The 12,851-nt window shown below is 40.8% G+C and overlaps 1 protein-coding gene across 2 annotated transcripts in view; it reads right to left on the bottom strand.

The window, feature by feature from the left end:
- The window catches only part of LOC127955956 (zinc finger protein 501), a 315,828-nt gene extending 314,331 nt beyond the window's left edge, over positions 1–1,497 (bottom strand). The window contains exons 1-2 of one of the 2 annotated variants that reach the window (XM_052553658.1): positions 1,359–1,457; positions 988–1,286 (exon numbers count right to left, since the gene is read on the bottom strand). In XM_052553658.1, coding sequence (XP_052409618.1) covers positions 988–1,231 — 244 coding nt within the window. In that variant the 5' untranslated portion in view covers positions 1,232–1,286; positions 1,359–1,457. Of the gene's footprint in view, positions 1–987 lie in introns of both variants that reach the window. The other variant, XM_052553657.1, reaches the window with a different exon arrangement.
- Between the last annotated feature and the right edge of the window lie 11,354 nt (positions 1,498–12,851).

The following is a 12,851-nucleotide window of genomic DNA, read 5'->3' as shown; positions in this document are numbered from 1 at the left end:
AGGAACGTCTCAAAAACAGGTTGTGGTGCTTTTTTTGGAATTAGTCTCCCAATTCATATCAGGACTTCCTCATCTCTATCTGTTTTAAAGTCTACTCTTAAAACGTATTTCTTATCCTTGGTATGTATATATATCTATGCATGTATATATATATATATATATATATATATATATATATATATATATATATCTATGTATGTATATATATATATATATATGTGTGTGTGTGTGTGTCAATGTATTTTTACTTACTGTGCAATGATCCTTTATTTTGGTGAACCTCATCCATTTTACAGTGTGTCTTATAAGTTTGTGTTTTATTGTTTATTACGTTGTTGACTGGTTTGTTTTGAATTCTCTATACAGCACTTTGGTCAACTTCGGATGTTTTAAATGTGCTATATAAATAAACATTGTATTGTAACATATTGTGCTCTGAAAAGGTTTTAATCTAGATTTTGGTGAGCTTAATAGGTATGTTTACCCTACTTTTACATTGCAAAAATTTCACATGCAATCTTAAAATTATACCAACAATACACACACACACACACACACACACACACACACACACACACCTCTATCTTCAAGTAAATCACTCTAGAAATTTTTGGACATATGGCCATGATCGAGCAGCCCTAGCAAAAACTCTAGTCTATGAGATCCAGCTCTCAAACGTCTTGTGAACAAAAGTGTGTTTTATGTTCTTATTTAATGACTTAAAAGTTGTAGTTTTTCACTAACCATGTTATTTTCTCAAAAACACATGAAGGCTACATTCATGCTGCTCACATATTATTGTATCACAGTTTCTGCTGATTAGAGTGTAATCAAACTTCAATCATTAACATTTTTTAAGATAATGAAAGAGCACAAATGTCAAAACTTCTCCAGGTCCCCAAACCCCCTCAGACCCAGAGGATTAATGCTTCATAAGACTAATGTACCACAAACAGTCATTTAATATGAATAAAGACCTAACGTTACCTCCTTGATCCTCGTGTTTTATTCTCCATGTCTCTGGTTCCTCTTCTTTTATTATAAAGGTTTCTGGTTCCTCTTCTTTTATTTTCCAGGTTTCTGGTTCCTCTTCTTTTAATTTCAAGGTTTCTGGTTCCTCTTCTTTTACTTTCCAGGATTCTGGTTCTTCTTCTTTTATTCTCCAGGTTTCTGGTTCCTCGTGTTTTATTTCACTCGTGTTCTCCTCAATCTCTTCTTTAACAAACACCATCTTCAGCTGATATTCTTCCCGATATATTTCTCCTTGCTTCAAAACGTAGACACGACTATGAAGATAAGAATATTACAGGTATTTACTGACCAGATATGTTTTTATTTACATAAATTAATTTTCTTACAGTTTTTAAACACCACAACAAAGCAACAGAGAACGCGGTGAAACGAATCTTCTTCCTCTGAGGCTGGTGTTTGACAAACACACGTGTGTTTTAGCGCCACACGCTGGACTGGAGAGAGAGAGAAATTCAGGGGGAAATTAATTCGTGAGACGATTTGTTGACTACATATTATTGTCACGTGTTTCCATAGATTATATTACATGCTGCAACGTTGTGTTATATTGAATTAAATATTTGACTAGTTCGTTTTTGTACTCTAATGCTGATCAAACAAGTCAATCATTTTAATTCATTTTAATTTATTTGTGCAGGTATTTTTTTAAAGAAAACAAGTCTTATCATTGTCATGTGTAAAAAAAAAAGATCTGCACAAAAACATGACAATGATAAGATGTAGTATAATTAAAAATACTAATAAAATAGAATAAAACTAAATCCGCATCAATTCAGCATATTTTTTAATCTTGAAAAGTGTAAGTTTACCCTCTCAACAATGGACAACTTGTGTTGATACTGATAGCAAAATTGTTAAAGATCCAAAGGAAATAGCAAACCACAGTGCCAATTTGATATAATTCTTTATAGTTCGTGGTATTTAGAGCAGACAGAGTCCTCAGTTCTAGACTCAGTTAATTATCTGAAAGTGATAGAACTTTTTTTGTGATAGCATTGTTACTCCTGAGGAACAAAGAGCAATTAAGGGTTTGAAAAACAATAAATCCCCAGGGTGTGATGGATTTACAGCTGAGTGGCACAAATTATTTACTGATGAACTTACTCCCTTTTTAACTAAAAGTATTGAAAAAGAGGCTTTACCTACTACATTGCTGCAAGGTAATTTAATTCCTAAACCTAAGAAAGATCTTACTCTACCCAGCCGGAATTTCAACATTTATTCACTGGTGATCGATTGACAGGGAGGCTGATTCGATTTTGCCAGTAGAATCAAAGTTGATACTACAACGTTGTTTCATCGTCGTACCTTTCAACATGGGTGAATACCCAACTCTGCATTTAGATAAACACTGTACATTCTAAAGATTAAAAATCAAATGACTGGAAGCAATGGCTTTACAATCAACTTCAATAAACTACCACATGCTCAAAATTGTAAAACAGCAGTTTTATTTAGGAAACATACTGTATAAAACAGATGAAAATAATCCCAAACTTTAGCTTCTGTGTTTGTGCATGGATGTATTGTCAAAAACCTGTAGAAGAACAATCCAAAAGGAATACAAATAAAAAAATGTATCAATAATCCCTCATCTACCGGTTCCAGTTGAAAGGGCACGCTGGCGCATTTGGCTGCCGCTCCTCTCTCGCATTAATTTTTAGTAGTTTCTTTCTATGAACCAGTGAATACTACCTTTGTCTTTTTATTCTTCTGTGATGTGGAGTCATGCTTCACATGCTGGATTACTGCTTTTATCTCTGAGTGTGGTTTACTGGAATTACTATTCTGTTGCCTGGCCCAGGACGTACACTGTTTACACTACTGTGAGGCTGTGACCCTCCCCGAATGGCTGTCAGGTACACTGTTCGCCAGTTGTTGAACCTGAACGGACATTTAGAAATGGAAAATGACATACGTACTATCTCCAGTCATGTTTGAATACTGTGACCTAAGCGTTACATACATCGCTCGTCAAGGCATAGTTTTTAATGCTCAACATCTACACCTGTCGCTTATCCCAGATTTCTGCGCAAACCCCATAGACTGCAGTTTAGACCTGCAGGGGTTAATTTTAATAACTTATAGTCGGGGAGCCAAAGTCTCAAAAGTTCAATAAAATGGGCTGAACCTGACAATAATTGGAGGGTCTGCGAACAATCAATCAGAAAAATTTGAAAAAATATTTTTTTCCTCCAATCCTCAGTTGATTTGGTAGGCTGTCAATAAATGCAGTCCAGATACACAGAACACATGTGCTGACAACATACACTGAAGAATTTCTTTTAAAACACATTTCTACATGATTTTGCATCAATTTAATCAATCAATCAATCACCTTTATTTATATAGCGCTTTAAACAAAAAACATTGCGTCAAAGCAACTGAACAACATTCATTTGGAAAACAGTGTCTCAATAATGCAAAATGATAGTTAAAGGCAGATCATCATTGAATTCAGTTATGTCATCTCTGTTCAGTTTAAATAGTGTCTGTGCATTTATTTGCAATCAAATCAATGATATCGCTGTAGATGAAGTGACCCCAACTAAGCAAGCCAGAGGCGACAGCGGCAAGGAACCGAAACTCAATCAGTGACAGAATGGAGAAAAAAACCTTGGGAGAATCCAGGCTCAGTTGGGGGGCCAGTTCTCCTCTGACCAGCAGTTCAATTCCAGGCTGCAGCAAAGTCAGATTGTGCAGAAGAATCATCTGTTTCCTGTGGTCTTGTCCTGGTGCTCTTCTGAGACAGGGTCTTTACAGGGGATCTGTATCTGGGGCTCTAGTTGTCCTGGTCTCCGCTGTCTTTCAGGGCAGTAGAGGTCCTTTCTAGGTGCTGATCCACCATCTGGTCTGGATACGTACTGGATCCAGGTGACTGAAGTGACCCTCTGATCTGGATACAGACTGGATCTGGTGGCCACGGTGACCTCGGAACAAGAGAGAAACAGACTAATATTAGCGTAGATGCCATTCTTCTAATGATGTAGCAAGTACATCGGGTGTTATGTAAAGTGTTTCCGGTTCCGGTTTACCTAATTAATGCAGCCTAAAAATCCTTTAACGAATTTGGTTATTAAAAGCATATTAGTATGTTATGTGTATGCCAGGGTAAAGAGATGGGTCTTTAATCTAGATTTAAACTGCAAGAGTGTGTCTGCCTCCAGAACAATGTTAGGTAGGTTATTCCAGAGTTTAGGCGCCAAATAGGAAAAGGATCTGCCGCCCGCAGTTGATTTTGATATTCTAGGTATTATCAAATTGCCTGAGTTTTGAGAACGTAGCGTACGTAGAGGAGTATAATGTAAAAGGAGATCATTCAAATACTGAGGTGCTAAACCATTCAGGGCTTTATAAGTAATAAGCAATATTTTAAAATCTATATGATGTTTGATAGGGAGCCAGTGCAGTGTGGACAGGACCGGGCTAATATGGTCATACTTCCTGGTTCTAGTAAGAACTCTTGCTGCTGCATTTTGGACTAGCTGTTGTTTGTTTACCAAGCGTGCAGAACAACCACCCAATAAAGCATTACAATAATCTAACCTTGAGGTCATAAATGCATGGATTAACATTTCTGCATTTGACATTGAGAGCATAGGCCGTAATTTAGATATATTTTTTTAATTTAATGCAAAAAAAAATGTTGCGTTTTCTCACTTTTTTCCAATATTTTCCTATTAACTATTCCCCCAAGTTATGACATCATTCTTTTCACCAAACAGTTTACTCATTCCACAGAAAAAAAATCATAAAAATCCAACCTAAATCAGTGGATCTGTGATGATTTCACTAAGAGTTGATCAGCCGGTCTCAATAGAATTTAAGGCTACTCTCAAAATTCCGAAAGACATGCTGGATATTGAACAGGGTTTTTAATGTCCACATTATTAAGCATCATGGCCTAGGCATCTTTTTAATTTCAACATGACCCTATTCTCCCAATGGAAATGTGTCACACAAGAAATATAGTACAGCAAAATGACTTTCATTATTTTATTGCCTCCGATGACAACTATTACAACTTTAATGAAAAATATATTTAGCATAACTTAATTCACTAGGTACAGGTCACTGTGAGGTGTGATAATCAGGAGGGTGGCACACTGCAGATACTGCTCTGGGGACAGACCCTCACCCTCACCACCTGAGGATATACACACACACACACACACACACACACCTGTTTCAAGCGCAAGTTCAATCCTTAAATCCTGTTGGGGTCCCCAGTGCAGAGACATGCAATCCCACACTTCACATTGGCTCTTGCATAGAAGCATCCTCGGGTACACATGCTTTTATTGCAGCGGCAGTATTGGCTGTGTTTGAGTTCAGAAGGTTTTGCCTCTTTCAGCATCAGGGTTGCCACCAATTTGCCATTGACAAGTTGTCTCCCAAAATCAGTGGCAGCTGGGTAGGTTAGCTGAACCATGTGTTCCCGCTTACACACAGCCAACTGATGCAGGTCTCGGCGAAGGTGTAATAGGAATATGTCTTCAGTTGGTGGAAGGCAACGCACATTTCCTTTGATGCTCACAAAGAGACGGACTCGCAGTGCATCTAGAGTGCTACCAAAGTCCCTCCTGTCATAGAGTGACACCATGTATCACTGTGCTGCTGTTAAAACCTTTTCCTGAACATCCAGGCTTTCCTCAGGGTCACTGTACCTGCACAGCAGCAGAAGTTCTGTCAGGTGTTTAATAGCAGTTGTGTAGGCCTGCCTTTTTCCTCTTCTGTACAGAGAGCTCACTGTGTCACATCCGCTAACCCAGTCAACCCCTTGAGATCATGCGATGATCACAGTGACATCACACAATCCTCATACTGTGATCCTCAGCATGTGTGTAAAGCGTGAGCTCAACGTGAGTTCATCTGATCCTCATACTGTGATCCTCAGCAAGTGTGTAAAGCGTGAGCTCATTGTGAATGCTTCACACTCCGGTCCAGTTGGCGGTGGTAAATGCACCATCTAAGTTGGTCTTCCAAACACCATAAAACATGTAAAGAAGGAGAAAAAGTTGTGCATGGTATTGTTACACCGCAGAAATGGTGAGTGGCCTATTTACATACTTTAAGATGTGCAATGTGGTCTGGTCTTTTTTTTTTTTTACTATTTACCATGCTACATGTGCACCAGCCATCTTACCTTCAGTAATCACACCAAAATTGCTAGCTGCAGCTAGTTTGCATATCAGTATTTGTGAATTGTTAGGCCTGTTATGTCAGATCATTACAACATTACTAACTTTATATTTCAATATATTACTTTTTTTTATTTATACTTATATTTCAATAATTAAAAAGCGCTGTAAAACAACAGTAAGTAAGAATGCTGCACTGGTGGAATAGCGTAAACTATCATTGCTCTTCATAAAAAGATGAAGTACGCCTACTCTTAGACACTCATATTAAAGATAAAAAGCCTTATTTCACCACGCTATATGACTAGTTTTTCTAACAACAACTTCTATCTGCGGAACTGTAGCTGTTTTGATAAAAGCTTCCCACGTCACTTCCCATTTACCAAAACTCAAAGTGACTGACATTCATCCTGTCAGGATCCTGCCCTGACAGTCTTGTCTGTCCTATCTTTGTTTAATATGTCTCTGTTCATTTTGTGCCTGAGTTCATGGTTGTGTCTTTGTTTATGTTGGCCGCGTGTTCCCCTTGTACTGCCTCCTCGTTTCTAATCACCACGCCCCCTTGTTTAGTCCTTTTGTTTGTCTAATTGTTCACCTGATCCTTGTGTGCTCTGCTCCCTTTATATTGTGATCTTTTCCCTCTGGTCTTTGCTGGTTCGTTTTGTGTGTGCCTTGTGTACATTCTCTTGCTTATACATTTAGTCTTGTGAGAACTCTTTAATCAGTGTATTGCAACTTATTTGGTTCCCTCTTGTTTTCTAGTTTTCACTTGTTCCCATGTGTAGTCTAGTTCTAGTCTTTGTAGTTTAGTTTCTTTGTTATAGAACCTTTTGGGGTTTTTCCCATCTTTTTATTTTCTTTCTAGTTTTCAGCAAGGTTGCTGTTTTCTTTATTTTGGTTTGTAGTTCTAGTTAGTTATTCCTAGCTTTTTCCAATTGTTATCCTTTTGTTTTCAGTTAACTCCAGTTATTTCTAGTATTACTTAGTATTTTCCCTTTTTTCAGTTTTCTTTTCTCTCTAGGCATTGGTTTGCAAGTTTACTTTTATCTGTCAAATTCTTGTCTCCCCTGTTTTGTCTTTTGTGTCTGTGTTGGTTCCTGCCCTGCTTCCTGAATCCTCCCTGGTCACTGGTTCTTCTGACCTGACAGACATTGTGGTTCCTTCAACTGGGTCAGGCCCTTCCTACTGGAGTAGCTACCAGGGCGGCAGTGGCTCAGTGGTTCATGTAGGTTGTCTACAAACCGGAAGGTTGGTGGTTCGATCCCCGGCTCCACCTGACCAAGTGTCGAGGTGTCCTTGAGCAAGACACCTAACCCCAGCTGCTCCCGACGAGCTGGATGGCGCCTTGTATGAATGAGTGAGTGGATGGGTGAATGTGAGGCAAATTGTAAAGCGCTTTGGATGGCCATGTGGTCTGTTGAAAGCGCTATATAAATGCAGTCCATTTACCATTTACCATTTACCAGGTCTCCTTTTGCCACAGAGTCTGGGGCCATGTCCTTCTGACCAGCCTGTTCCCCTGTTGTGTGCCCTGCCCTATTGTGGACTGTCTTACTACATCAGCTGTGTTTCACGCTTGTTAATAAACTGTTCCCCCCTGATAATTCTGCATCTGGGTCCTCCCTTGCCAAATCCTGACAGAACGAACCAGCCATTATAGGACCCAGCAGAATGAGTATTAAGATTGTTCCACCTGCCACTGCGGAAGGGAGATTGGCGCTCCAACAGGCACTGGCCTCACTTCATCAGCAGGACCAGGAACCACGGTCCTATGCCCAATTCTTTTGGACCATGGCTAGGGGCCTTGAATATGATGATGCAACCCTAAAGGAGGCCTTCAACCTCACTCTGGATGACCCCTTACCTCGATGGGAGATGGAGCAGCTGCGTATCTTGAATTTCTGGGACTTCTCCAATTATGTGCATCACCGCAAGGACTGGCAAATCCTTAACCCTCCAGAGGATATCAGTAGTGACCATCAACCTGCCCTCCCATCCTCTTTGAGTCAAGTCCACAATCATCTTCTGACTCCCACTGAGAAACGAAGGGGCCGAAGAAAGAGGGCAGCCCAAGTTGCTGCAGCTGCCATGGAGTCCTCTGTGCCGGGTCCAGCCTCTGAGAGTAGCTCAGTGCCAGCTCCTGCATCTGAGTCAATGAAGCCTTCTGAAGCCGTCAAGGTAGCTTTAAGAGAAGTTTCCCAGTCAACCTCTGTTCCGGTGTCTGTCAAGTCTGACCCAGTTAAGTCAGAGCCAGTCATGTCGAGTCTTGATAATTGTGTGTTTATGTCAGTCCAAGTCACTCAAGAAGTGGGCAAGATGACAAATTCCGGCTCTGGGGGGCGTAAGGGTAGGAGGTCCCGTGCAAGGATGGCTAGAACCCATTGTTCAGAGACCCCTCGTATACTTACCCTGGATGATCCCAAGTTGCCTGATGCTTCAGTTATGACCATGGAGGCAGGTTCTAAGCAGCATGTTTTTCCTGTTATGGTAACAGACATCATTCCTGAGCAGCCACCTCTCTCTGTCACCGACATTCATGTCAGGCCTGAGCTGGCCACTCCTGTCACTACCATGGACACCACTCCTAAACCGCCCACTACGTCGGTCACATCCATGGAGGGCATTCTCAACCCATCAGCCCCTACAGGCACTGAATATGCTTTCGCCCTAGAGCCTCCAGAATCTTCACAAGCCCCTCACCAGAGTCTAGAGTCTTCATCCCAGTTCATTCCAAAGTCTGCTTCAGAATCCGCTTCCGTACCAGTCAAAGAGTTTGTTCCTGAAGACCCTGTCCTTGCAGCCCCCAAGGGCGCCAAAGAATCCATCCCAGAGTCTGTTGCTGTGTCCCCAGAGGACCGTTTAGAAGCCACAGGAGGTGTTCCTGAGACTGTCTTTGAGCCAGTTCCAAATCTGGAGAGTAGTTTAGCAGCCCCAGAGGGCCATCAAGAGCCAGTTCCCTGGTCAGTCTTCATAGTGCCAGAGAGCAGTTCGTCATCCCCCAGCAGGAGTCAAGAGTCGGTCCCTGAGCCTATTCCTGCAGCCCAGGAGGGCATTTCAACAAGTCCCAAGGGCTGTCCAGTGTCAATATTTGAACTTGGTCCAGAGGCTCCTAAGAGAATCCCTGTTATATCCCCAGAGGCCACTTCAGACTCTCCCCCCGCTGCAGAAGCAGTTCTTGTCCGTCTTGTCACATCCTTGGAGGCCAACCCTGAAAGTCTTGTCAGTCATGTAAAGCCCACAGAAGATGACATTATCTCTCATGCTGTACCTTCGAAAACTGTCCATGTTCTATCCAAGGAGACCCTTCCAGAGAGCCCTCAACTTGTCTTTGATGCCACCTCCGAATCCCTGGTTAGTCATGTCTTGCCTACGAAGAATATCCTGGAGTTTGGCCATAATACCCAGTCCAGAAGGAGACCTTCACCTGTGAAATGTGCTGGTAGAGGTGCCACTAACTATGCCCCCACCCTTAACCCACCCTCTGTTGGTCACAGTCTGCAAAGTTTTCCTAAGATGGCACCACCCTGGTCAGCATTAAACCATTCCCCTGGAACATTTTCCGCCCTTCCCATCCCACTCCCTGTGTTTCCTGACAGGCCTGGACATCCATGGGTCCCTTCCCACCCACCCCCAAGTCCGTACCATTTTGGCTCCCTACCAACCCTGTGACCCATTTAACTCCACCCAGGATGGACGCCAGGAGGCGTCCTTTGGAGGGGGGGTACTGTCAGGATCCTGCCCTGACAGTCTTGTCTGTCCTATCTTTGTTTAATATGTCTCTGTTCATTTTGTGCCTGAGCACATGGTTGTGTCTTTGTTTATGTTGGCCGTGTGTTCCCCTTGTACTGCCTCCTCGTTTCTAATCACCACGCCCCCTTGTTTAGTCCTTTTGTTTGTCTAATTGTTCACCTGATCCTTGTGTGCTCTGCTCCCTTTATATTGTGATCATTTCCCTCTGGTCTTTGCTGGTTCGTTTTGTGTGTGCCTTGTGTACATTCTCTTGCTTATACATTTAGTCTTGTGAGAACTCTTTAATCAGTGTATTGCAACTTATTTGGTTCCCTCTTGTTTTCTAGTTTTCACTTGTTCCCATGTGTAGTCTAGTTCTAGTCTTTGTAGTTTAGTTTCTTTGTTATAGAACCTTTTGGGGTTTTTCCCATCTTTATTTTCTTTCTAGTTTTCAGCAAGGTTGCTGTTTTCTTTATTTTGGTTTGTAGTTCTAGTTAGTTATTCCTAGCTTTTTCCAATTGTTATCCTTTTGTTTTCAGTTAACTCCAGTTATTTCTAGTATTACTTGGTATTTTCCCTTTTTTCAGTTTTCTTTTCTCTCTAGGCATTGGTTTGCAAGTTTACTTTTATCTGTCAAATTCTTGTCTCCCCTGTTTTGTCTTTTGTGTCTGTGTTGGTTCCTGCCCTGCTTCCTGAATCCTCCCTGGTCGCTGGTTCTTCTGACCTGACAGACATTGTGGTTCCTTCAACTGGGTCAGGCCCTTCCTACTGGAGTAGCTACCAGGTCTCCTTCTGCCACAGAGTCTGGGGCCATGTCCTTCTGACCAGCCTGTTCCCCTGTTGTGTGCCCTGTCCTATTGTGGACTGTCTTACTACATCAGCTGTGTTTCACGCTTGTTAATAAACTGTTCCCCCCTGATAATTCTGCATCTGGGTCCTCCCTTGCCAAATCCTGACACATCCTCTTATTAACATAACAAGCAACTTTACCCAGACATCAGATGCAACACTACATCATTAAGAATGTAAAGTGTAGATCTACAAAAGTGTAGTTTAAAGTACTTTATGATACACACTTTCTTTAGGATACACAACAATTGTCCAAAGAAGTAATCAGTGAGTGTGGCTAAGGCCTGTTAGGATTTGAAAACAAAAATTAAGGCATTGAAAAGACAGCAACAAAAAGCTCGAAGAAAATCAAAAAATATATTTTTGGCTCTTCAGAAAAAAAATTAAAACACTTCTGATAGTGAACACTACTCCAGAGAACTTGAATCAGACTTCTCATCAGACGACTCAGGAAATATGCTGAATGTTGTGGAGCAGCATCTAAATGAAGACTTGCAAAAACAGTATGATTCAGAATCACAACAGAATACCATAATTAATATGCAAGATCAAGTGCTATGGTATGAAATTGATAGACTAAATGATTCCATGGATGTTACCAGTGAAAGTTACTCGGAGCTAGCTTTGCCCACTCAGACAGCTTTTTCTCCAGAGACAATGAAATTCAACATCTCCATGACCTCTCTCACTCATTGCTTAAGATTTTGAAGGAACATATTGATGTTCCAGCAGACGGACGAACTCTATTGAAAACACCTCTTTCTGGCAGTTTGAGAATACTTTGAAAATGTCCATGCACTCATTTGGCAATATTAGTCAGAAATTTCACTGAACTGTATAATCTTGTTTTTAGTTGGCAAATACACATATTTTGAATTAAAGGAAGGTCTTACGCATACTCTGTCTAGGCAAGACACTTCAAAACTTTGAGATTTCTTTGAATATTGATTGCCTACCCATTTTCAAGTCCAAAAACCTCACAATGTGGCCACTTCAGTGTGCTGTCATCAACATTGATGAAGTGAAAAACAGTCCTTTTGTTGTTGCTCTGTTTTCTGGAGCAAAGAAACCAAATTATTTGGAGTTTTTGAGGGATTTTATGGAGGAGCTGCAAGGAACTGATGAAAACAGGCTTTAAAGGGAAGAGAATTGTCCTCAAAAACATCATATGTGATGCACCAGCACGAGCCCTCATCGAATGAATAGTTCAGTTTAATGGCCGCTATGGCTGTGACTTTTGTGATGTAAAGGGAGTTCAGGAGAGCAAAATGTTTTTTTTTTTTGTATAAAGGAAATCAGAACCAATGAGTCATTTAGACAGAAGACAAATCCTGAACATCACAAAACAGATAGCATTCTTTTGAATCTGGACATTGATATGATCAGGCAGTTCCCAATAGATCCCATGCATTGTGTAGATCTAGGAGTGACTAAGCGACTGTTGATGCTGTGGAAAGAAGGACCTTTGGCCCATAGATTATCAGCTGGACATTTTAGCACCATTACTTATTTTCATCAAGCTGTCCGACATCACATACCTCCTGAATTCAATAGGAAACCCAGGGGGTTAGATGAACTGAAGCACTGGAAAGCAACTGAATTCCGAACATTTTTGCTTTATACTGGACCAGTGATTTTGAAATATGTTCTCGATTAGGAGAAGTATATTCACTTCCTTTCACTTAGTATTGGAATGCGCATCTAGTACAGTGAAAACCTAATGGAGCATCGTGATTATGCAGATGAGCTGTTAACATATTTTGTTGAAAAAGGTAGCAGAATGTATAGCATGAGTTTCATCTCATATAATGTGCATTGCTTGCTACATCTCACTGATGTTGCAAATTACAACAGATCATTACACTATTGTTCAGCGTACAAGTTTGAGAACAATATGGGTCAAATCAAGAGGTTTATCCGCGGTTCAAGTGATCCACTGATTCAAGTAGCTAACAGATTGGCAGAGAGGCAAGCAATATCAAGTTCTAAGAAATTAAATGTTAACTCTGGTACGCCAAAGACAAAAGAATGTTACAGAATGACCAATGAAAGCTACTGCCTTATACATGGAATTCAAGAAAATCAGATTTTTTTTGTAAG

The sequence above is a fragment of the Carassius gibelio genome, chromosome B4, assembly GCF_023724105.1.
Source record: "Carassius gibelio isolate Cgi1373 ecotype wild population from Czech Republic chromosome B4, carGib1.2-hapl.c, whole genome shotgun sequence".
NCBI lineage: Eukaryota > Metazoa > Chordata > Actinopteri > Cypriniformes > Cyprinidae > Carassius > Carassius gibelio.
Note: the sequence above shows the minus strand (reverse complement) of the source record. Positions and strands in the feature narration are given on the sequence as shown.